This window comes from Aedes albopictus, chromosome 1 (genome assembly GCF_035046485.1).
Source record: "Aedes albopictus strain Foshan chromosome 1, AalbF5, whole genome shotgun sequence".
NCBI lineage: Eukaryota > Metazoa > Arthropoda > Insecta > Diptera > Culicidae > Aedes > Aedes albopictus.
Window position 1 is genome coordinate 329,520,035 of NC_085136.1, and position 26,785 is coordinate 329,546,819.

Genomic DNA, 26,785 nt, shown 5'->3' on the forward strand with positions numbered 1-26,785 from the left:
GGCCAAAAAGCAAATCTGAGCGAGTCAGCCCTGGTGAAGTATGTGATTCATGGAATTCAGGATAGAAAATTTCAAGCGATGCTGTCTCTGCAGAAGTTCGATTCAGTCACGGAAATTATTTGCTGTCTCAAACGGTTTGAAACTTTAAACAATATGATCAATCCTCAAGTTCCAAGAACGGTTCATCGGAAGATAACATTAGAAAATCGAAGAATTTGCCATAATTGTAATCAAGATGGACACATTTCGAGGTATTGTATGGAACCTTCAAGGAAATGCTCCCGATGTTGTCGATTCGGTCATTTGTCGGAGTATTGTCGAGATGGTGCAGCGTTGCAGCAGGAGAATTCAAATGAGATGGCGAGTTCAAGAAATGCTAACCGTATTGAAAATGTGTATTCATCGAGCATCGATCATCGAAGTCAAGATACCATTCAGAGGGATTGTGGAAATAGTATTAATCAGCTAGGTAATGTAGTTAGCATAAAGTTAGAGAAGGATCATTTCATGAGTAGTTTACGCTTTGATAATTATTTCCAACCATTTTTAACGCTTCTTGATACAGGTAGTTCAATTAGTCTCATCAAAGTAAGTTTAATTCCACCTTCATACCATATTTCTTCATTTTCAAATGATAAAGGATATAGAGGAATCAATGATACAGTTGTAAAAATTTTAGGAACAATTGATACGGAAATGGTTATAAACAATGTTATTTTCAATTTACAGGCTAAGGTCGTTCCTGATGAGACCATGTACCCGGATTGCATTCTTGGACGCGATTTTATTCGGGAAAATCATGTAAAACTTATATATGACCGGGATTTGATTACAATTCATCGAAAATCAGCATTTTGTGCAAGCAAATCTGAAACAATCAATGAAGCTGAGGATTTTCTTAGTCAACTTTATTCCATAGAGGTAAACGATTCACCAACTAGTATTAATGTAGCTGATAATTTGGATATTGGGGATACTAAGATTCCTCTGGCTGTTGTAAATCAGATTAAATCTCTTTTCACTAAATATTATTTAAATGCAGTAAAACCAGAGAAACCTGAAATCATACATGAAATGGATATCGATTTAAATTGCCATAAACCTTTTCACTTTTCTGCAAGGAGATTCTCTTTTCAACAGAAAAAGGAAATTGAAGGAACAATTGAAAAGCTTTTGAAGGAAGGAGTTATTGTTGAAAGTAATTCTCCTTACGCTAGTAGAGTAGTTCTAGTGAAAAAAAGAGATGGATCTTTCAGAATGTGTATAGATTACAGGGAGTTGAATAAACAAACTGTAAAAGATCGATACCCAATTCCTTTGATTGATGATCTTCTCGATCAGTTGCGAGGCAAAAAATATTTTACATGTTTAGATTTGAAAAGTGGATATCATCAACTTAGGCTTTCTGAAAAATCAACAAAGTACACTGCTTTTATTACACACATGGGGCAATATGAATATAAAAGAGTACCTTTTGGATTATGTAATGCTCCATCAGCCTTCATGACATTCATACATCATGTATTCCGAGACTTAATAAAATCTGGTAAATTAATAATATACATAGATGACATTTTGATTGCAACAGACACTATAGAAGAGCATATGCTTATATTGAAACAGGTTTTTGATGTTTTAAATAATAATTTACTGACTCTACAATTGAATAAATGTGCTTTTATCAAAACTGAAATCGAGTATCTTGGGTACAAAGTTTCAGAAAAGGGGATTTGTCCGAGTGATCGGCATACAGAATGCATAAAAAATTTCCCGGTTCCTAAGAATCAAGCTGAAGTTCATCGTTTTATTGGATTGGCCAGTTATTTCAGGCGATTCATTCATCAATTTTCTGTTATTGCTAGTCCATTATATAGTTTAATCAATAAAAAGGAAAAGGTGTTTAATTTTGGAGTTGAACATATGAAATCTTTTGAAATATTAAAACAAAAATTGTCAAGTGAGCCTGTATTGAAAATCTATAATCCATCAGCACCAACAGAACTTCATACGGACGCCAGTAGTCATGGTTTCGGTGGAGTTCTATTACAAAAACAAATGGATGGTCAGTTACATCCTATTATGTATTTAAGTAAACGTACTTCCCTTTCAGAAGCTAAATTACACTCATTTGAATTAGAAACTTTGGCAGTATATAATAGTATAAAAAGGTTTCAAATTTACCTACAAGGAGTTCATTTTAAATTAGTTACTGATTGTAATGCACTGACTGATACATTAAAAAAGAAAGACATAAATCCAAAAATTGCGAGGTGGGAAATTTTTCTTTCAGAATTTGATTTTGAACCAATTCATAGATCATCCAATAGTATGAAGCATGTGGATGCATTATCCAGAATTAACAGTATATATGCACTTAATAACGATAATAATGATTTTGAGAGAGCCTTATTGGCTTGTCAATTGAGAGACGATGAAATATTGAAATTAAAAGATGAACTACATACAATGGAACTCAAATTTTATGAATTGCGTGATGGGGTAGTTTATAGAAAATATAAAAATAGATTATTATTTTATGTTCCACATGATATGGTCAAATTGAAAGGTTTAACAAAACAATTACTCCACTCATAGCAAAATTGATTGATTCTTCTCCATATAAAGGTTTGAGTAAAATTTTTAATTAAGCTGAACTTTTGTTGAATAATACTATCAATAGAAGTACAAATGAAACCCCATCAAAATTATTGTTTGGAGTGCACCAGAAATGTAAAGTAGACGATCAAATGAGAGAATATTTAGAGTCGAAATTGAACGTGGAAAGAGATTTAACTGATATTCGTCACAAAGCATCAGAAAAAATAAAAGAAACTCAATCAAAAAATAAAAAATATTATGATAAAAAATGCAGAGTGAATAATACATTTAATGTTGGTGATTTAGTTTACATTCCTAATAGACCAGAAGTTGGAGTATCTCGTAAACTCCAGAAACAATTCAAAGGTCCTTATCAGATTAAGAAAATTCTCCCTAATAACAGATTTGTTGTAGCAGATATTGAAGGTTTTCAAATAAATCAAGTTCCGTTCAGTTCCGTTTTCGATCCGTGTAATTTAAAACGTTGGATTCCTAATGATTTATAACAATGCACTTCGGGTCGAAGTCTTTTTCAGGATGGCCGAATTATAGTAGCGTGTTCATCAAGTACGTTGGTTATTTCCGTTTCCGTTGAAGTAGGCGTAGCAATTAGGGCAAGCTAGGATATCATTGTCAAATAAAGTCATTCTGTTCCCAATCATCAATCATTGTAGACTGTTCACTACAGTATTGTAGTTCTTTCAGAATTTAGTCGTAGGCTTTCTTCAGGATTTTCGATAAGTTATCTTGAGGAATTGTACAAATAAAAATAACTGGTCATATGTTTTGGAGGAAAAATTTGAAACTTCATAAATAGCTTAACAAATATTTGCAGTCTTTCTCAAAAAAATCACAACATTTCACATACATATTGCAAGTAGACAGTAATATGAAATTCTTATGACAATAATCAAGTCAAGAGAAGTTTCTTGCACTATTTATTTTTTTCTTACTACACATTGTTTTTCGTGAAGTGAAATTTTGTGGGGCCCCTAAAATGTGGGGACTCGGTGCCCTGGCTTCCCTAAATTGGACACTGATTCCAACTCTTAATAAGCAATTATCAAATGAGCAACGAAAATTAGAAAAGAGCAAACCATCCCTGCTCCTAATCACCAAAATCACGCCAGTTTAGCCCAGCTGCGACATCACCGTCAATATGACTCATCTATTTCTCCCGCATTAGGTTGTTTTCCACCTCGTTTCGCCGTTGTTTATTGACCGTTGTCCCATGCCTTTAAGTACTAGGTACCTAGCGTTTCGCTCGTGTGAGTGGGCGTGAGAAAATTTTCAGTTTTTAGTTCAAACTGCCTTTTGGCCTAGCGCTGCTCAGCTGATGAGCGGCCCGCGGACGTGGCGCGCGGAAAGCGCCCTGCGACACGCAAAGTAGGCGTCAAACGGTTGTTGTGTTCGACGCACGGCCCAGCGTTTTCTTTGTTTACCGACAAGTCCCAATATCGCGTCGCGCGCAGTCAGCCAAGGCCAGATGTGACATTTCGAGTGTGCTGCTAACACCGCACCACAAAACAAAGCGCGCAAGCGGGGAAAAGTTTGAGGAAAATTTAAAAGTAAATCGATTGCCTTTGAACGTAAATAGCCAACGGCACCGCGTGCGCGTTAATTGTCAACGTCTCGCGTGGTTCCGAGAAAATGCAGTGATGCGCATCGTCTCGATTCGCGGCTCAAAAAATGAACCAAACAGAGAAGCAACCAGATAAATTCTCAAACATCTACACACACTCACATTCGCACGCCCTCGGCCAGGGTCAACGTATTCTATTGAGTGCATTTTTGCATTGCTGGTCGCGGCCACCGCCTGCTGCGTCTCAGCATCCGCGCTCGTCCCGCGAGCACTGTGTGGGAGGGTTTTCCCGAAACGTAGCAAAAAAAAATCGGAAAATTTATTTCTGATAGGATTTTTTTCCCTGCACCGGTACATCCGTTCTGTTTTCGCAAGGGTTCATGACTTTTGCTACCTACTACTAACCATTCGCAAACTGCGCCATTAATTTTCTGCTTTGTTCGGCTCCACAAACTGGACCACGCAGTCACAGACGGATAAATATACTGATGGACGAGGAGCCATATGGGAGAGGATCTGATCTGCCTGCCCCTCGCTCAAGGCAAGGTGTGACCAATTTTGGAACACGGTGAAGGCGAACATGCAGTCGGCCGGCGTTCGACTGGCGAAGGATGTAATAATATATCAACCAGATGAAAGGCAAAAGTAGGTTGTTTACGTCCAGTCCATTGTAAATCGCATCGCATCCTCGTCGTGCTCGTGCCCCATGTAAGGAATGGAGCCGACTGGAAGGACGCGAACTGACGATGGAACAAGATGCAATTGGCTGTGGCAATCGTGCCACCGTTTTTGCAGTGGTTCGAACCTGATCAAAATGTTAATAAATGCAACGCAGTGCACAGAATGCATGTAAACTTTTTGACGTAGGACTACATACTGGAAAAAGGCACGAAATGTTGCTAATTGACAAATTGAGAGATGAAATTTGTGAAAAAAAAACACGTTCTGGTGGGACTCGAACCCACGACACCGTATTCGCTAGACCGGCGCCCACGTCTAAGTCTGAGTAGTCGCTGATTGCATTAACAGTTGAAGCTTAGGCTCCCATGTCCCACCAGTCAGATAACCGGATTTTGCAAACTAAGCATTATTTGTGGCAACACTTTGAGCGGCATGATGGAATTATGCCGAGCGCGTTAAGTGTTATCAGACCACTAATGTAAATAGTTGCATGAAGTGGATGACGAGGTACATAAGTATCATTACAGCGTGCTTAACCGTCATTGCAATATTGAGGCTCCAGTTTGACTAAAGTTCGAAATACATAACAACTCATGAGAAAACTGTCAAGTTCGATTCAAATATAAGTTAGGTTAAAAAGCGAACCCGCAGACCAACCTATATTAGAAGTCATTTCAGTGTTCAGTCCAGTCCATATGTTAAAGATGGCTCTACGTCAAAGATAAATTTCGTCAATCGCATTTAATTCGGTTGTGGTCAAAGGCAATTTCACATGAGAGAAGAGGATAAAACTCCCCTAAATGGAAATACAGAAAGAATAGTGTTGAACTCATCCACTGATTTACGGTAATCTGACCTGCGTCTTTCTGGGTTGACCTACATTCGTATTCCTCTCATCGCACTCTACATACCTAGCCCGCCATATATCTTGGATAGGCAGTCCTTAACACATCTGGTTTACCACTTATTTAAACTTTATATTGACTTTAAATTGATGTTTTAACTTATTCACTTTTTTCTCTTTACTTTCCTTTGCATAAAAAAAGTCACGAACATCAACAAAACAAAGCACGGAAAAAATCTAAAACTGAATAAATAATTAAAAATGCTCGGAAAAATAATGTTTCGGTAAAGTGAATGGTTCAAACGTAAGAAAACAGTATAATATATTGTTACATAAAAATCTAATGTAAATATATAGTAGCTACAATGTAGAAAGCTTTTAGCGAACCATTTCATTACAATACACTTTATTGTAACTGGTACACTGTATGGTGCAGGAATGGTTTTCACCAAACACCCTATGGTTTGTTTTTATCCGGGCTTCTTGTATCCTGCTCTTACCCGTCCGTTCAGCAGGATGCAGCAACTTCCAGCAAGTTCAACCTGCATCGTTGAACAGGACTAATGTTTCAACATTTTAATATCAGTTAGACCACTGTGAACCCCCGGTGACTGTGATGCATCTCTCGCTGCATATACCTTTCCGTCGCGATACATCTGTTTGTTCAAGCGCAAGCCAGAAGCAGCAACAGGAGTTGCAGCAGTTGATGAGATCAGCCATCGTCGACGCGGTTTAGTCACTATACTGTGTCAGGGTGTTTTTCTTTTTAATTTTTACCCACGAAAGGCAGTGCAACCTGGCAAAATGCAATGCGACGACGCTTCGAAGTTCGAACGACTGCGTGCGTTCTTTTTTTGGACAAAGAGAATTTCGCGCACAAGGCAGCGAGCAAGCTATCCGGTTCTAAAATGCAGCTATTTACATTGCGCTTCTTGAAGGCAGCACAGCTCGCTTGCTCGCGAGCGAGGGCAATATCAAATGGCGATGAAATACAACCCAGGTCGGAAACCCACTTACGCCAAGTAAGTGTGGTAAAAGGACGACGGTTTGTGTCAATTAAAATGCCTTGCCCGCGGTTTTGTTATTATTTTTAGGATATGGAATCCAGGTCGAACGGAAATTTTGCCGACCGAGCGGTGAGGAATGTTCTTGTTTGGAAGGTTGGGTTTCGTCATAATTCATATGGTTGACCTCCTACATGTCGCTTAATGAGCAATGTACTTGAAGAAATTGCCTTAAAGAGTAATCTTTTGTAGAATTTTTCTCAATTTCTTCTGAAACATGATCCAGTTTGCAACATTTCTCAATGCATTTTTGTGGATTCAAAATTTTAATTTTTCTTGTTTTTTATTAATTTTAATCTGAACCAAATACAATTTGGTTAGGGCTAATGAATAGATCTACAATTAGCAGCAGAAGTGAATTTTGGAATAAACATCCGAATCCCTCCCCTTCCCCACATTGTTTAGTAGCTTGACGTAGCAGACGTCATTCTATAAAAAAAATAAAAAAAAGTGTAAAAATAGAAGAACATCAACACTTACACACTGCCAGCTATCTCATTGATTCCTAGGGGTCTGGCGATACTGCAGTGGCATCTCCGGGCGGTCAATCAAACTCAAGTAAGCTTGGGCAAGATAAGAATTCTGAGAGAATATGTGATACGCTTTCTGTGAAAAAGAATAAGATATCTCCTTGCAAACATTTTAAGCGAGTTCATTACAGGGATTCTTGGACAATCGTTTGCAGGAATTATAAGAGACTTTTTGGCAGAGGTTCTGTAGATTTTTTTTTATTGTTAGATTTCTGATAGAATATCACTGAAGGATTATAAAGAATCCGACTCAAGAGGCAGCATTATTGTTTAGGCTTTTATAACCTTTCCTTTACGTTTATTAATGAATCCTTCTCAGAAAGTTTTTTTTGCATTTCCAGTATAACATGTGATAAGCGTTTAAGTCGAAAATGTAAACAAATGAGATTTTTAGTTATCTATCATAACCTATCGTTACACTTCGTCACCCACGCTAAAAACCCATTTAACAGGACTTTTTAGGTGAATTTTTAAAGGGCTTAAGGAAATTCATAGTTACGTTTGGGCCTAAGTTAATGTAAAAGGGTACAAGTTGGACTAGAACTTAAATTTACTTAGGCCCTTTGGCATGTTTTATGGATTTATTATGATCTTTACGATTGATTTGAATCTAATTCCTTCTTGTATAATTACGTAGAATATATGAACTGTGCAAACTAACTTCTTTTTATTCAAAATTAGCTTAATTCAAAAGGGCCTAAATTAATCCGTAGTTGCTCATAGGATCAATGTACTAGGGCGTAGATGATTTGCTTATTGTCAAAGGGCCCCAAAGTAAATGAAGTAAATGAAAATGTTCAAAAGGGCCGATGTCCATGGCTGTTCGAAAACCTATTTTTTATACTTATTTCAATGAAGCATGCTATTTTTGTAGTAGGGTAATTTTCCAATTATTTCACGGCTAAAAACTCGCCTAAAGTTGCACACTCCATGTTATTCTTATGAGGTGTGCACCAATTGGAGATTTTTTAGCCGTGCAACAATTGGAAATACAAACTAAACCATCATTCTTCATCACATGTAGCCGTTCTCAATGGATTTTAACTAAAAAAAATCTTTGGAAATCTCAATGCCAGTGGCGTCTCGCAACCTCACTTTTTACCTGTTCAACGATCCTAAAACTTGTAATTGGGCAGCGTTCAAGTTCTGAATCAAATTGAAAATGGATGGAAACGGCTATTCTCGTCATTTTCTACAAATTTCACCCGATTCTTTTTTTGTACGGGTCGAGTTTTTGCTATAAACTCAGTCAACTTTGAACCGATTCTAATGAAGTTGTGTATGCATGGAGGCACGGTCACTGCTATCCGTGTACGAAAAATCAAGTCAATTGATTTAAAATTGACCGAGTTATAACAGAAAAACAACCCGTGCAAAAAAAAAGAATCGGATGTACATGCTAATTTGTTGAGAGAAATCAAGAATTCACATTTGTTGAACAGGTAGATTTAAGGTTAGGGAATCGCCACTGCTCAATGCACAGCTCAATAACGCAAAGAGAGATAGGATGAAAAGATATCGAAAATGTCGGTTTGAAAAATCACTGTTGAAGTGTACGAGAAGCCTCTGCATTCACCTTAACATTAAGGAGCAAATTAATTCGCTGTATTCTCAAAAATTAAGAATGCATATATTGGAAATATCCCAAAAACAATCAGCCAATTCAACTAGCCCACAGAAAACGTTTTTCAAAACCGAATAATAATATTTGGGAGTGAAAACTGTTTTTTTTTGTTGTTGGAAAACATACCAAACTGAGTTGCACGATAACAGTAGTTTCTCACAAAAATGTACTATTAAATTTGATTAGAAAAAAAAAACTTTTGAAAAGCAGATACTATTTTAACAGAAATTAGGTCTTTGCCTCACTTCTCTTGCTAGTATCAGTAGTAGAGTTGAGTAGCCCGTTGGGACGAGAGTGCAGACAATTTAATAATTCAACAAATAGGTTTGATTTTTGTTTAGAGACAAAGCATGTGATTCATTAGACTACCGTGTTCGTTGAATTGAGTAACAATTTGGTTTGAATCGGGAATCGGTAACAGGACAACCTAACAGAATAGGAACCCAACCGAAAAGTGAATCACAGCTTTCTATAGATGTAACAAAGAAATAACTTAATGGAAAACAACTGGTTATGTTATAACAAAAGCTTTTGTTTTAAATCATATTGATTTTCATCCGTGCAAGGCAAAAGTCGTCCACACGAATTGCTGAAATTTCAGCAATGTTTTGCAATCACCACGGGTAAAATATGCCAAATTTACAGTTTAACTGCCAAAAATATTTTGGGTGTGGTGGCCATTCCAAACAACCATTTAAAGTTTAATTGGTTTTAAGATAGTTTAACAAACGCCGACACACACAACTCAAACAAATCATTACCGTTCCAGAAAGTATCAACAACATCCAACAGCAGTGGGTCGAACGCTTCTTAAAACACACGATGAAATATGAAGCTTTGACTGCATGGATTTTTGTTCTACAAACAAGACTGGACTAATTGACCCTCATTATGGCCCATACTTGATGACAGCAGTGAGTGTCATAATTTCTACGCCTGAGCGACGGTAACGTGCGTTGGTCTGATATTGAGATCTATAATATATGAGCGTGGTGAGAAATTCATTAGTATCAATGCGTTCGTCACGTATTTAATTGTTGGTAAAATTGAGAGTCAGCTATACTAGCGCTAATGGCGAAAAAAGACAATAGGGGGATTCACTTAACAGCGTAAACTGATTAAACCAGTGAATCAAAATTCAACCATCGCGCAACAATAATGACAATGTCGCAACCTGTATTTGTTGCGACAAACAAACCCATGCGACATAAGTTTGTCTCAACTTGAAAATAATGGGATTAACATCGTACATCACGAGTTTAGAGGTTTTTAAGCCTTGCATTGCGATTTTCGAACGGTATCAGGTATCAGAAGGCCGGCTCCAGAGGCACGTTATCCTCCATTTGGGACATTTGTGCCATCGCCAAAATAACAGCCTATTTCATCATCTACCTGAGGGAAAAGGAAGGAAAAAGGATTTGGATGGGGATAGGGACAGGTAGGGAAATAGGAAAAATACCCTGGAAGAGGGTACTAACGCACAAGCGTACCACAATGGGTTCAAACAGCGCCCTGAAAAGGGCACTGTAATAAGTAATAACGCATAAAGCGAAAGAGAGCCTATAGCTCTTTACCACAGCGGGTTAAGAACAACAGAATATCCTGAAGATTCAGGTTTCTGAAGTCAGTTTCACTTAATAAGTGTTTACCGAATACTCGGAAACGCAGTTGCGCGAAAACTGGACAGTTACATATCAAATGATACGAAGTTCCATAATCGGATTCACAGCTATCACAGGCAAATGAATCAGCTTGCTGAATATTCGCCATGTGATAGCTGAGTCGGCAGTGGCCAGTCAATGCTTTGACCAGCATGCTGCAATTCTGCTTAGACAGATTAGTTAGATACTTCGCCACCCGTAGAGATGGCTCAGCACTATACAATTTGGTTTGACGACATGACTCCAAACTATTCCAATATTGTCTGTGTTGAGTGACAGCCCAGGTGTGAATCTGAAGCTTAATCCAACACTTCGATATCGGAATAGCTGGCTCAGGGCCAATGAAGTCATGTGATGCTCCAGAGCGAGCTAACTCATCAGCCAATTCATTTCCAGCGATGGAAGAATGACCAGGTACCCATAGAAGGTGAACAGCGTTTGCTGAATTCAGCTCCTCGATTTGAGTTCGACAAGCGATAACTATCTTCGACCTGGAGTTGGCCGAAGCAAGTGCTTTAATAGCAGCCTGGCTATCTGAACAGAAGTATATTACTTTGCCCATTACGTGCTGCTGAAGTGCTGATTGCACTCCGCACATAAGAGCAAAGATTTCGGCCTGAAAAACGGTACAGTGTCTACCAAGTGAATAAGACTGATACAGCCTTAGCTCACGAGAATAAACACCAGCACCTGCTCGACCTTCGAGAAGGGAGCCATCAGTGTAACATACGATGCCGTCTGAAATACTTCTTTCCAGATAACCAGATGTCCACTCTTCCCGGGAAGGGAATTTCGTGGAAAATGTCCTATATGGAAAATTACAAGCAATTGTAAGATCACTTGGAGCAAGGACAATTTTGTCCCAATTCACCAAAAGTGGAAACAACGAGGTGTGTGTTGAACTGCGGTTCACAGGAGTTTCCTCTAGTAGACCGAGTACCCGTAACCGGTAAGTGCAAGAAAGGGCTTCTTGTTTGAGATGAATGTGTAGTGGGGCAACGTCAAAGAGAACTTCTAGCGCTGCCGTAGGAGTTGAAGAGAACGCTCCAGACATCGCCATTAAGCATATCCTTTGGAGATGGCCTAATTTTGATTGGACCGTTCTCACTTCACCCTTTTGCCACCACACAAGACATCCATAAGCCAATATTGGCCGAACCACAGTTGTGTAAATCCATTTGATATACTTGGGTTTTAGACCCCAAGTTGTACCAAAAGTACGCCGGCATTGCCCGAAGGCCATACAAGCTTTCTTGATTCTGAACTCAATGTGAGGTGTCCAGGAAAGCTTGGAATCAAGAATGACTCCAACGTACTTTACCTGTTCAGTCACATCGATTTCAGAATCAAAGAGACGCAAAGGTCGAACGCCATTACGGTTTCGCCTTTCCGTGAAAAGAACAATAGATGTTTTACTCGGATTAACCGAAAGGCCATATTGGCGACACCAACCCTCAACTACCTGAAGGGCATTTTGCATCAGGTCGAAAAGGGTGCTGATGCACATACCAACTAACAATGTTAGGTAGTCGTCGGCAAAACCATAAGTAGGAAAACCGCTATTATTGAGTTGCCTCAATAGCGTATCTGCTACGAGATTCCACAAAAGCGGTGATAAGACTCCCCCTTGGGGGCATCCACAAACACTCAATTTCCTAATCCCTGCTAGACGCAATGTCGAGAAGAGATATCGGTTTTTGAGCATTTGGTGAATCCAATTGGAAATCATTGGAGATATACCATGACTCCGTGCGGCTTCCAATATGGCATCGAAAGGCACGTTGTCAAAGGCACCCTCGATATCTAAGAAAACACCCAAACAAGATTGCTTTTGAGCGAATGCTTTCTCGATATCGTAAACAACCTTGTGTAAAAGAGTCACAGTGGACTTACCAGATTGGTAGGCATGTTGGTTCACATGAAGAGGCACGTTGGCCAGATGAACATCACGGATATGATGATCCACAATGCGTTCTAAGCATTTCAGAAGAAAAGAGGTCAAACTGATAGGTCTGAAACTCTTTGCTTCTTCATACGACGCACGACCCACTTTCGGAATAAACTTTACAGTAATATCCCTCCAGGATTTGGGAATATACCCTGTAGCAAAACTGCAAACAAGTAGTTTTTTCAAAACATGTTTGAAATAATCAAATCCCTTCTGAAGCAAAATAGGATAAATCCCATCTGCCCCAGGAGATTTGAAAGGAGCAAAGCTATTAAGAGCCCACTCAATCGATTCTATAGTTACAATACTCCGAGCCGAAGCTAAAGAATCATAACTACAAGAAAAGACATCAGGATCATCCGAAGATGTAATATCCACACATCCAGGGAAGTGTGTGCTGAATAAGCATTCCAGAACTTCCTCATCAGAGGAAGTCAGATCGCCATTTGGCAAACGAAGTTCGTTCACCCGGAAATCCTTAGATTTCGCAAGGATTTTGTTTAACCGACTGACTTCACTCAAGCTGGAAACATTTGTACAAAGGTTTTTCCAGCCGGATCGTTCAGCAGACCGGAGAGCTTTCCTGTAGGCCTTGCGAGCCGACCTGAAAGCCTCCGAACCAGCCGAACGTCGTCTGTTCCAACTCTTTCTACATTGTTTCCTGAGTTTCGCCAGATCAGAGTTCCACCAAGGGGTTCCTCTTGTGATCTTCACAGACCGTAGAGGGCATGCTTCTTCAAAAGCTTCCATGATGAAGGTCGTTGTAGTATCAACGGCATCATCTAAATCACTTGGAGTGTCAATGGATGGTGAATATCCATGAAATTTGGCTGCAACCAAATCAGTATAAAGATCCCAGTTTGTTGACCGAGGATTCCTGAAACGCAATGTTTGCGAAGTAACATTTAAATGTTCAAAAAAGATATAGCGATGGTCAGATAAAGATTCTTCATCTGACACATGCCAATTGGTTAGCTCGTGACTAATTCTGCTAGAGCAAAGCGTTATATCTAACACTTCCTCTCTAGCAGATACCATGAAGGTTGGGCGGTTGCCTATGTTAAGTAATGCAAGATCTGTACTACTTAAGTACTCCATCAAACTGGAGCCTCTCAAGTTAATGTCTGAGCTGCCCCAGATGATATGGTGAGCATTAGCATCACTGCCAACAATTAGCGGAAGGCCTTTTGAAGTGCAGTATGCGATGACTTGTTTGAAAGCATCCGTAGGGGATGGTTCATCATGTGGTAAATACACAGAACAATAGACGTATTTCCTGTTGAGGTTTCCAACAGATACATCAATTGTGATAGCACATACATCTCTGGTGGTTAGTTCAGAGATGAGTGTAGCAACTATTGCGTTGTTGACAAGCACACAGGCTCGAGGCATGACACGCGAGTTTGCCATTTCATGTTTACTGAAAGTGGCAAACACCGGGTTCACAAGGTTTCCTAGATAGAAATTTCCCTTACGAAAGTAAGGTTCTTGTACCAAGGCCACTTGGGCTGTACCATTTTGCATAAGTCTGCAAAGATTGATCGTTGCTGTTCTTTTATGCTGAAGATTGATCTGAGCTATCCTAACCGTAGCCACTACCCAAACTAGGTAAGATTAAACTCTTCGCAACAGCAGCACAACAAAGAACAGCAACAATAAAACCAAATCGGTATCGATTGGAAAACGCCAAAGGCGACGATACACAGAATACACTGTGTAAATCGCATAATGCGAAACCATATAGGTGAAAATTTAAACTAATTAACAACATCTTCATAATCCCGCCCTTATTTAGCCTCAAGTGAGACTAAAGAAGGGCAGCTGATTGTCTCGGAGAAACACAAGGTCCACTGCACCATTGCTCCGGTTAGCGCAGTAAGGGCTACATACTGTGGAGGGCGCCCTGGTACTCCACAGGCTCCGTTAGCGGTTAGGTTTTTATTAGACCCCCCTAGCCATTCATTCCTAGGCACGGTAAGCATAAAGCCGCATCACACCATGAATTAGGGGTCACCTGTTGGTGGATTCTTACCACCGGAACAGGCGGTCCGTAGTGTTATTCTTAGCCAATTGAGACAATCGCTGCCGACACTACACAGCTATCTAGGCTGATCGAGAAAAGAAGTTAATATTGATGATCAACTTCATACGGACTCGAACAGCCGATAAACCTGATTAAACCAGTGAATCAAAATTCAACCATCGCGCAACAATAATGACAATGTCGCAACCTGTATTTGTTGCGACAAACAAACCCATGCGACATAAGTTTGTCTCAACTTGAAAATAATGGGATTAACATCGTACATCACGAGTTTAGAGGTTTTTAAGCCTTGCATTGCGATTTTCGAACGGTAACTTCGAGTCGGTAAACACTGCAACTCTGGTGAAGCTCTATCATCAAACAGTTTCGACTTTGGGTTAGCAATAATTGATTATTCACGAGTTGAAAAGTACGCAACAAATTCAGCTTCCGTTTTGTCTGCAACAAAAAATTTATCTGTTACCAGTAGGGATAAAGAGTAATCGTCGCACCTTCTTTGTTGCTTGTTTTATGCCTCTTTTGTCTGACAATTCTCTTCACTGGATTAAACTGAATAAATTTCGCGATCACCAAGGTAATCTTTGATTATTTCATTCGCACAATCATGAAACATTTCAAATAAGCTCCAAACTTTAAAAAGTCAATCATGGTACCGGCCACGTCCTTACCAACAACGTCGTCGGCGCACAGATTTCCCAAATGGAGGAGAAGGTGCCTCTGGAGCCGACCTACTGATACCTCCTGGGAAGGAAAGTAAAGCTTTTTCGTATGCCATTACTATTCGAGACCAAGATCATCTCTGTTTCGGGAAGAAGTTTTTATTAGTATGGCAGGGTTCATGGCGTTGAATGATAATCGAGCCTGTCGCGCTGCCCTTCCAAATAGGAATGGTGAACCGTAGCGTGGTTCAAAAAGGTTGTTTTTTCAGATCAAGGACTCCATTTCGGGTTTTGAGGGAATGCACAAAATTGGAGGCTGATCAGTTATGCCTACACATTGCGCATCGCGATGAAAATTTGCATGGGATTTTATATGGGAAAATTTATTATTTTACATTTTTTTTATAAAAGAATAAAAATATTCTGAGATTATGTAACCAATTATATAAAAGTATAGCGCCAGATGTCCTGAAAAACTTTGCCCAAAAATACTAATAGTAATAATAAAATCTCAATTTTCGGCCACAATTTCCAAAAGTAGGGTACTGGTTCCCTTATTAAGCATGTGGCTTCCTGTGGCTCCCATTTTTATCCCACAAAAAAACAAAGGATTTAAGCGCTGTATGTGTTGTTTCTTATTTTTGTATTTTTTTGTTGGAAGTGAGCACGCATGAAAACCAAAAGAACGGTGCCGCTTGTTTTCGAATAGGATGAATATTAGCGTGGTTCAAAAAATCGTTTTTGCTCCACACCGCTTATTCGATTCCTACCCAGATTATATGCCTTCTCCAAAAAATTGAGCTCATTTGGTTGAAAATTGAGACTGCACAAGCTCTTCAAAGTTTGTATGGGAATTACTATGGGAAAACGATGTTTTTCATTCAATCGACGGTAGCATTTCCCCAAGTGCCCTAGAGGGTTAGTTGACCCTTGGTAATCCTAGGCTACTCTATCAGCTACTACTTTGCCGAAAACCGCATTCAAATCAGGCGCCTCATTAATTAGTTACCGATTTTTATCCAGAAACTAAATCTCTACTCATGATGGATAAACTATTCGGTGGGCATCACTGCATTTTGCAGTGAAACATAGTAGCCATGATTTCAGTGTGCTATCTTTGGCGCCATATGCAGCAATGTTGCCGGCTGGGAAGCTGAAGGATCACTCTTAATGTTTGTCCAGTTGGATACAACTCGATAACTAATTAATGAGGCGTCCGATTTGAATACGGTTTTCGGCAAAGTTGTAGCTGATAGAGTAGCCTAGGAGTACCAAGGGTCAACTAACCCTCTAGGGCACTTGGAGAAATGCTACCGTCGATTGAATGAAAAACATCGTTTTCCCATAGTAATTCCCATACAAACTTTGAAGAGCTTGTGCAGTCTCAATTTTCAACCAAATGAGCTCAAATTTTGGGTGAAGACATAGAATCTGGTTAGGAATCGAATAAGCGGTGTGGAGCAAAAACGATTTTTTGAACCACGCTAATGAATATGGTAGCATGAGATTACTGATGGAACTCGTAACCTATATCTTTTTTGCATCGGATCGCTTTGTGGTCTTCGACAAAGTTTATCGACACATCCTATATTTTATATTAGCGGTTCTATGGTTTAAGACAATTTTGAGCAACTTTCAAGAGAAATACGAAAAAGTATGTTTTCCCATCTAAAATCTCATAGAAATTTCAATCACGATGCGCAAAATATAGGCTAAACGCTAAATCAATCATGCCCAAATTTTCACATTTTCACAGTTGTTTGGGACCTCCAAAGGGCATCTTAAAAACTTTGATCTGATTGAATCTGATCAATTTTAAATTTTCCCATACAACGTTGACCGACCCTACGGTACGCTTAACTAAGGACGAATGATACTCTAACATGCCACGAATCCAATTTTACCTTTTCCATTCACGAAACTACACCGGACGAGATTTAAGCTGCCTAACTTACACAAGGGCAACGCATACACAACCAAAAACTCTGAAATACTCAAGGAAATACTCTAAATGTCTAAAAACTCCCAATATTTTACTGATGTTTATTTAAAACTAGCTGTATCTGCAGCATCTTTTCCCCTCAGATTTTTTTGGCATGCAGTTGCGTTTGTAATTTGTTGTGAACATGTTGTCAATTTGTTTTGTATGCTATACTGCGGTTTGAACATGTGCCACTGAACTTTAATAAGCATTTGTAGCGCTCAAGCCATTTCGGGCAACGATCCAGTACAAGACAAGGAAACCTTCCCGTAGCATGGATATCAAAATATAGATGGTCTTGTACTTTAGCCCGAATCAGGGTGGATTAAAAATTCGTAGACCAAACACAAGCTATGTAACGAACAGGCGCTGTGAACAAAAGGCAACCCCGCCCAAAAAAATACGATTACAGAATTGACTGATGGAACAATAATGAAACATCGTCATGCTGGGATTGGTCTTCGTTACCTATTTGGGTAACGGGACACAATGTATGTTATATGTGTTATGGTGTTGTTTTTGTGCATTTGTAAGGTTCTGTTAATAGTTTTTAGGAGTACGTAATGCAATAGTTGATAGTTTTAGGGTAACGTAGAGCACGATGCATTTGTAGTGTTCTGCTCTTTTTTTTATATATACACAGTTTTAAACAACAGTTCAAAGCAACCTTATTTTAAATCTTCTGGAGGAGCGACTGAGGATTTTAATCTACGATTTAAACGGCTACGCAGTCTTTTAATATCGGTATAATGACACAAAACCCCAGTGTCGAAACGTCGGGCAAACAATAAACCTCGTTTTCTCATATTAAAAGACTGCGTAGCCGTTTAAATCGTAGACTTATTTTAAATTTTCACATTTTTCCTTCCTACTCGGTCGATTTCCAAATTAAGTTTACACAGTTCATATTCCCGTGGAGGGAAGCTCGTTTACTAATTGTATGGAAAATGTTCAAACTCTAGGTGCGCCGCCTGCGCGTATTGATAATCGTATTTAATGGATACTTCGGGCGAGCATTAGATTTCAGAACCACCCCTATTTGGACAAATTTTCAAATGCTTTTAAGAAAATCCAAATAGATGGTATGTATGTCCAATGTTTATGAGAAAATTTCGTCCAGTTTCATTTTTATTAAAGAGAGATCTTGTAAAAATTATGTCCATTTATTCTAATAGAAACTTTTAATAAGAAAGATATACTTAATAGAATAGCTTAGTTTTGACAGTAAATTCTAAAATTCTAGTTGAGTAACTTCACCTGGTTCGATGTGATATTCGTTTCTGTATCCAACAATTTTTTTTCGCGTACAATTAACTTTTATATTTGTCAATCTACGGTTCTCTGAAGTAAAGGCCTGGCCTCAGTCAGGTCGTCAAGATATCTGATATATCCGTTGAATAGGGTTTTTTGCCCCATTCCCGGCACAACATGTAAACAAAATTGTGTATCACCTAATTTTACAACGAAACGACCGTTTTCGTCAACTTCTTCTATCTGAATCAGATACCTAATTGCGTGAACTTGTTGTCAACTGTGATTGTTGTGAAGATTTTCAGTCGGAAAGTTAATTTTGAACGAGTTTACTGCACCTAGTCCAGCCCCATGCCGAACTTCCAGCAAAGTCAAATGGGAAATCACTTCGGCACCCATCTTTGTGCTGCCGAAGTGCACTCGCCTGCGTGTGATAATTGTTTTGAGCACTTGTGCGGCTTCAGAGTGAAAGTGTAGCTAACTGACTGTGGATCCCGTTGCGGAAATGTTGCGGAAGATGATTACCCACGGAAGTGCGTTTGGAAAATATGCGGCAAGTGATATTTTGATTTGTATTGCTGTGGGGTGCCGGGAATTGACGCGGGTGCCCAAGTAGTTCGAAACCCTATACAAACATTGTTTACTTTTTTAAGTATTGGTGCTAGATTTAAACGGAAAATACAATAGGAAATAGATGATTAAATTATGATTATGATTATGATGATTAAATTCGATCACCTGTTCTGTGAGGACGGATTCCGACATTATCTCGAGATATCCAAGAATAATGTAAACTGCTGGTAAAAAGACAACAGGTGTTCAGAGGATGGCTCTAATAACGTTAGAGATCAAAAAATAATCTATATCTCGTGTTTCAAATTCGTTTGAAAATAACAACGTTGGTAAAATTCTGTTCAGAAATGGGCTATTGACAACTTTTTTTTTTTTTTAATTTTTACGGGTTAACAAATTTAAAAAAAAGCCAGATGACGAACCTACCTCCCATATACGATACTGAAGCCGACCAGTCGGAAGTGGCGCATCAAAAATTTATCATACCATCAAACTGCGTACAACACGCCAGACAAAAAGACGAAAGCAGCCCCAGATATCGCCTGGGCCAGATGCTTACGGTACACAACACGCACAAAATTTGGCGAAATCAAAAACTCGCCAATTCGAAAACATAGCTACCATATAGCACTCAACTCTGAAAACAACCCATCGTTGCTCACTATACATAGGTAGGAACGTGTGGCGCAGTGAACCGTCTGACCGTGGTGGAGTAGTAGCCCCTGGTCAGCCAGACACACGGGTGGTGTGTTAATGACCGCACCAACACCAGAGCGCTTCTTCGGCTAGCTAGCCGGTCGGTCACTACCGACTGACTGACTGACTGAGGCTGTTTTCCACTCGATACGCTACAATAACAAGCAATCGCATTATCCGACACTGACTGACTGCTTACCGCGACTGCGACTGGTAAGCGCCATAAATTTCGGGCTCGCTTTCGACGAAGAAACCGATCCGCGAGCCCCACACAGCAGTGCAGTACAGTGTGTTGAAGTTGAAAAATTAGCACGTGAAAGTGAAAGATTTTCAATACGGATTGCCGGCAAGCGGTCGTCCTCGCTCGCTTGATAACCGCTTTGATAGAGACGATGACGATTATGACGCGAATGGTGTTTATGTTTTGGACCCTGCAGGGCTTTCATCGTTATCAGTTAGTCAGTGGTTTCACGTGTTCGTCTGAACTTGATGATCTAGGTGTTCACATATATAAAAATCTAACGAATTCTATTAAGTAGAAAAATGTCAACGAAACTTACCTCCTGAGTCAATTCAGCGGTCACCGGAGCCGGCACTTCCGCTTCCTGCTCCTGAGAATCATCCAAATCCAGTTCTTCCTTCTTGATCTGAAAGAACTCTTCTTTGGGTTCCTGTTTGACGACCACGTTGGTGTTGTTGTTGTTGTTGTTCGGCGTTGCAGCTTCGGCGCCTTCCACTTTAGGATCATGTTCTTCCCCGAGGGGTTCTTCTTTCACTTTCACCGCACTCTGTTTCGAACGGGCATCGCACGACTGGCAGCACTCGTGGTGGGAACTGCTGGGTTCTTCCAGTTCTTCACAGTCGTTCAGTTCCTGATCGAGAACGTGCTGCTGGAAGAAGTTCGGCTCGAACGGCAACCGGATCAGGTCTTCAAACATGGGTGGTGGTTCGTTTTTCAGCGGGATCGCGTCCAGGGCGTACGTGTTGATGGGGGCTTCGCCGAAGTCTTCCAGATCGGCCATGTTCTGCTCCAGGATGGAGGAACTGTCGGCGAAGGGGTCCGGATTGAGGAAGATGTCCTCGGTGTCGAACGATTCGAACGTGGGGAGATCAATGGTTACGGAGGAGGTAGAGTTGGGCGGTTCCGGAGCAGGGGACGAAGCCCTGGTCGTGGACGTTTGGTTCGTCGAGTTGGAGTTCTGTATGTTGAGCAGGTAGGCTTGGAGGTCGAAGTGCGTCGGGACGTTGTACTGTGTGTCGAACCGGGCCAGGTCTTCGATGATCGACGGCAGGGCTTTCCGGTTGACGTAGGTCTGGTCGGTTAGGGGTGCGGCTCGCAGTTCCAGCTGCCAGCCGCCGACGCCGGTGCCGGCCAGACGCGTCTCCCATTGCAGGTCCAGGTAGTTCTCGGGGTCTACTCGGAGCAGGCTCAGCGTCAGAGCCAGGTGGAGCAGCTGTTCGACGTAGTTCTTCTTGCCGGAGATCATTTTGTTGTTGGGTTCACGGTGCCTTTGTGGAGCAATAGCATAACGAATAATAGTATAAGACGATGCTTTCACGATTATGTATAAAACGTGAACTATTCTTCTTTCATTTGATGCCATTATTAAAAGATGTTGTATAAAAATTCAACCATGACATATAAATTCTAATCAGTCGTTGAGGTTTGGTTCAACATTAGCATTGGGCAACTTTGAATCGATGTTCGCAACATCGATGTTTTTGTTCCGATTGATCGATTTTTTGAATCGATGCTGAAGCCCCAAAAAATCACCTGAATCTATTTTTTACATTCGATTTTTCTTTCGATCCCAAAATATTAAATTCCTTTTTTTTCAGAATGCACTGTAGAATTTAAACTTAAAAAAAATTCAAACAAAATCGAGGTAAAATGTACATAAAATCGAGGGTCTATATAATCTAGGGTCCACTAAATCGAGACATAACTCTATATCAAGTTTCTTGGTCAATCCCTCCCAGGAGTCTAAAGTGAAGCTTTCTCAGGGTTCTAAAGGAATCCCCCTTATGATCTAGATCTAGAGTCCCTTCCAGGGTTTAGCGCATCCTTCTCAGGATTCTAGGTCAGTCCATCTCTGGATTCCGATTTTTTTTTTAGAATTCCTCTCAGGGTTCTAGATGAATTTCTCTTAATAATGTAGAGAAACCCTCTCAGGGTTCTAAGGCAATCTTTATCAGGATTCTAACGGGATGTCTTTCAATACTGCAGGAGAATGCCTCGCAGGATTCTGAAGAATCCGCCAGGGTGTTCCGGGTATATCCGTTTAAGCATTCTTGGAGAATCCCGAGGAAAAACTTCTCATCGGAATTCTGAAGCAATCCGTTCTAGGATTCAAGGAGAACTCATCTCGAGAATATGAGGGAATTCCTAAGGATTCGGGAAGAATTTCTATCAAAGATTCTGAGAGAATCCATCTAAGAAAACAGGAATAACACTAGTTTACAGCATTTTTGAACTCGGTAAGCTGATGATCATTTTTGGTGTAGAATCATGCCCTGAGTTCGAAAATGCGAAAGAAAAAAAATACAGTAGGGCGGAAATTTTTTCGACTTTCCATACAAGGCTGATGATTTGAAATCGATTTTTGTTCTATTTTTAAGCAAAGTCGCTCACTTCAAACATCTCATTCTCCGTAATCAATGCTCCGATTGGGCTGAAATTTTTACTGTAACTCACCTACATATGACATGTCAAATAAACGTCGAGAAAGAATTTTTAAGTTGGTTTTTTCTTATTGGAAAAATACATTTTTTCAAAAAAAAATTGGGAATTTTGCTAAAATTTAAGAAGATCGTCCCTAAAACTCCCCAATATCTTGAATTTCATCAATCTGACGCAAAACCTGTATTCAGATGATCAAATGGTATTGTATTCGGCTTTTAATTTATGGAAAAAGATTTAAAATTGGTTGAACAAAACGCAATATATTTGAATTTTAGTAAATTACATAATTTGAAAAGTTGCAAAACTCGATATTGAGCTAAAACTCAAAAACTGTTCTACTTAAAATTTTTTGAAGGTCGGTTTTGAAATCAGCACTAAATTGTGCTTCAAAAATTTTGATCGTTGACAGAAGTTCACGACTTTCGTTTTATTTTGTAAACTTGTGTAATCTTTCCCAGGGTTCTAGGGAAATCCTTAATAGAATTCGGGGAGAATTCCTATTGGAAGAGACTTTCTCTATTTTCTAGAATAAGGTCTCTCAGGATGCTGGTGTGATAATTTTCAGCATTTTGAAGGAATCTCTCACAGAATTCATGGAAGTTATGGAAGAGCCCCTTTAAAAATTCTGAAGGAATCTTTCTCAGCAGTATTATGTATATGAGATTACCTATCAGAGTTCTAGGGAATCTCTGGATTCTAAGGGAATTATTTTTGGATTTTGGGGGTTTTCTACCAGGGTTACCTACCAACGGTGCAATACCTTTCAAGATTCTAAGAAATTTCTGGATGATCTGGGTTTATTCCTTTAAGGATTCTGGAAGATCCTCACTTAGGATCCCACTCAGAATTCTGACAAAATCTCAGCATTCTCAGGAACTCCTCTCAGACTTCTTGGAGAATCATACTCAGCATTCTCAGAATTGTGGCGAAATTCCTCTCAGATTTCTGTGGGAATATTTCTAAGGATTCTGGAGGAATCCCCTACCGGATTCTAGTGGTGTCTTTCACAGGATTCTGCGTTAGATCCTTTTAAGATTCTGAGGGAATATCCTTAAGTATTCTGCGGGTACTCTGATTCTCTGAAAATTCGGCTTTCTGGGGTAATCCCCGTCAGGATTCTGGGGAAATTTCTCTCAAGATTCTGAGAAATTTGTACCATGATGCTGGAGAAATCTTTGGGATTCAGGGGCTATATTTTTCAAGATTCTAGGGCATTCTCTTTCAGAATTATTAAAAATAATTGAAGAATCTCTCACGAGATTCTGGGCAGAAATATCTAGAGAAATTTGTATTTTGGAGAATCCCTTGTATAGGTTATGTGATTCAGAAGAAAGCCTTCTCAGCATTCTACGAGAATCTCAGTAGAATTCTGTTTTCTGTATTCTGGAGCAGTTGCTTCCAGAAACCCCTTTTTAGGATGCTGGTAGAGTCCCTCTTAGTAATCAGAAAGAATCCCTGACAAGATTATGGGAATATTCTCTTTAGATTCTGGTGTAATAATCACTCTCAGAGTTCTGGGACAATCCCTTTCAGGTGTTTAGGGGAGCCCTTTCAAAGATTGTGGGGAGATGTCTGTCAGGAATCTGCGGTAATTTTTCTGTTTTATGTGGGTATACCTCTCAGAATTCCAGTGAATCCTTCACAAGATACTGGTGGAGTCCATCATAGAAGTTTTCGTAATCTCTTCCAGATTTTCGGATAAATTCTTCATAGTTTTCTAAATATATTTCTCTTAAGAATCTGGAAGAACCCCTCATACCCCTCTCAGGATTCTGGGGATATCACTCGTAGAGTTCTGAGGAATATTTTTCGAGTTTCTGACAGAATTGTTCTCATCATTTGAAAGGATTCTAACCAGGATTTTTAGGGTATTCTGATGGAAGAATAAAAAGGATTCTGGAGGAATTCTTCTCAGGATTCTGGGGGAATCCTATCTCCTTGAATTTTGTGACAGTATATCTCTGGTTTCTTTGGCAATCCTACCCAGTATTTTGAGGGAACCTTTCTCACGATTCAGGAGTAATCCTTTTTATGGTTCAAAGCTCCCCTTTTTAGGATACTGGTTCATTTCTTTTTAGTTTCTTGGGAAATTCATCTTAAAATTCCGATTTTTTTGTGAGAATCTCTCACAGTATTCTAGATGAATTTATCTCAAGAATGTGGAAGAGCCGCTTTTGAAATTCCTCTTAGGATTTTGGGAGAATTCATCTTAGGATTCTGGAACATTTTGGTAGAATCCCAAGGGGAAGCTTCTCTTAGGATTCTGAGACAATCCATCACATGATTCCTCTCGAGACTCTGAGACAATCCGTCTGATAGATATGGAGTAATCTTTCTCAGAAATCTAGGAAATCTAGGAAGAATTCAGAGAAAATTTCTACCAAGATTCCGGAAGAGTCTTGTGTTTTTTTTTCAGATAATGTCGCTCAGGACTCTGGTGTGATCATTTTCAGCATTCTGAAGTAATCTCTCATAATTCTGGAGGAGCTCCTTTCACAATTCTGGAGGAGTCTCCTTAAAGATTCCAGCAGAATTTCTCTCAGAACTATATGGGAATACTTCTCTGAGTTCTGGGGGAATATCAGGATCTCAGAATTTTTCTTTCGATTCAAAAATATTAAGTTTCATATTTTTCAGAGTGCACTGTCTCAACTTCCATTTCCGAATCAGAGTTGCGGAATGTTCGATGTGCAATCTCAAATTTTGATATTGAATATATTTAGACAAGTATCACATATCATGCACTTAAACTATATGCAGCAAACGAATCTTTTTATAGTTTTGTAATATTTTATAATATCGAATCCATGTGAAAACATCGATTCAAAGCATTCGATTAAATCGGTGAATCGATTCTGTTTATCCTATTCGAATCGATTCACAAAAATCGATGTCTCAGCCAGATTTGCCCAATGCTATTCAACATACTTAAAGGGTATACAACCTGGAATTTACAAGTACAAATGTGTTGAAAATGGACATATTTCAATGGAAAAATGCAAGAAACAAATCCACGCAGTTTTGTTGGGATTTGAACTTACGACTTCCCAGTTCGCTAGACAGGGTGCGTTAACCAGCTACGCAAAAGAATAGGTAACGAATCTGTCGGTAGAATTTGCCCAGTCAACCAGTGATCGTATAAGATGTTGCATACGACGTTAAAGTGGAGGCGATATGCGTACATTTTACATGCCCCTAAGTAAATGGAGGCATGCACGCATATGGCCTCCACTTTATCATCTTATGCAACATCTTATACGATTACTGGTTGACTGGATGGTTTTTAGATGCATAACTTCAACACCCTCTGAGAGTGGCTACGAACAACAGTGAAAGCTTACTATTTTAGGCGTTCCGTGTTTCGTCGTTGCCTGTGGCACAGCTGGTTAACGCGCCCTGTCTAGCGAACTGGGAAGTCGTAAGTTGAAATCCATCATGCCGCCAGAACTAAGTGATTCTTGCAATTTGTCCATGTTTTCAACACATTCAACAAACAGTTTGAGAAATCAACCACTTTCTCAATAGAGATCACTACTTTCAGTCCTGAGCATCCATGGTGGTGCAGAGGGCAAGCTCCAAAGATTTCAACCGATTTTTTTTTCTATTTTTTCAATTATGCTAAATATTAATTCGAATTTATCAACTTGAAATTCCGCCAGATAATGTTTTCAAAGATCTGATCGTACTCCTTCTGGGAGTTCCTCAAAGAAATTCATCTGGACGTTCTTCCAGGAATTTCATATGGAGGTTACTCCATGAATTCTTTCTTGGAATTCCTCTTCCTAGGGCTGCAAATCTCTTTAATAAAGATAACAATCATAATATTAATAGAAATAACGTCTACGGATGCCTTCTGGAACTTCCTCCTGGAGATTCATACACGAACTTTATCAAGGGATTTTTTTAAAGACAATTACACCGTCTTCGACCTTGCGGCCTCCACAGACTGAACATTACAAACACGACAACGGACAACACATATTACACCCACAGGCCCAGTGGAGATTTTTTCGTTTGACGAAAAGTTTTCCCCGGCAGGAGCGGGAATCGAACCCACACTCCGAGGCTTACGAGACACCTAAACGACTGACGCCGCTAACCGCTCGGCCACGAAGCCAACAAATTTGAGTCCAGAACTTCGTAATGTTGGCTTTGCAGTCTTTTGGTGGAATCGAAAACACTAGTTTATGATTTTTCCCGACGTTTCGGTCTGTATGGGACCTTTTTTAAGGGTTCATTCGGTCAAGGTAATAAAAAATCATAAACTAGTGTTTTCGATTCCCCCAAAAGATTGCAAAGCCAACATTCCGAAGTAAAACCATCCCAGTCGTATCCCAACCATGATTCCAGAACTCCATCTGTCGTT

General features: G+C 39.7%; 1 protein-coding gene across 7 annotated transcripts in view; it reads right to left on the minus strand.

Moving 5' to 3' along the window:
• Positions 1–26,785, minus strand: part of LOC109414602 (segmentation protein cap'n'collar) — a 279,838-nt gene that overhangs the window by 198,546 nt on the left and 54,507 nt on the right. For 5 of the 7 annotated variants that reach the window (XM_062847320.1, XM_062847321.1, XM_062847319.1 and 2 more), the window contains exon 3: positions 20,297–21,245. The exons of the other annotated variants lie outside the window; for them this stretch is intronic. In XM_062847320.1, coding sequence (XP_062703304.1) covers positions 20,297–21,223 — 927 coding nt within the window. In that variant the 5' untranslated portion in view covers positions 21,224–21,245. The remainder of the gene's footprint in view (positions 1–20,296; positions 21,246–26,785) is intronic. 7 annotated transcript variants of the gene reach the window in all.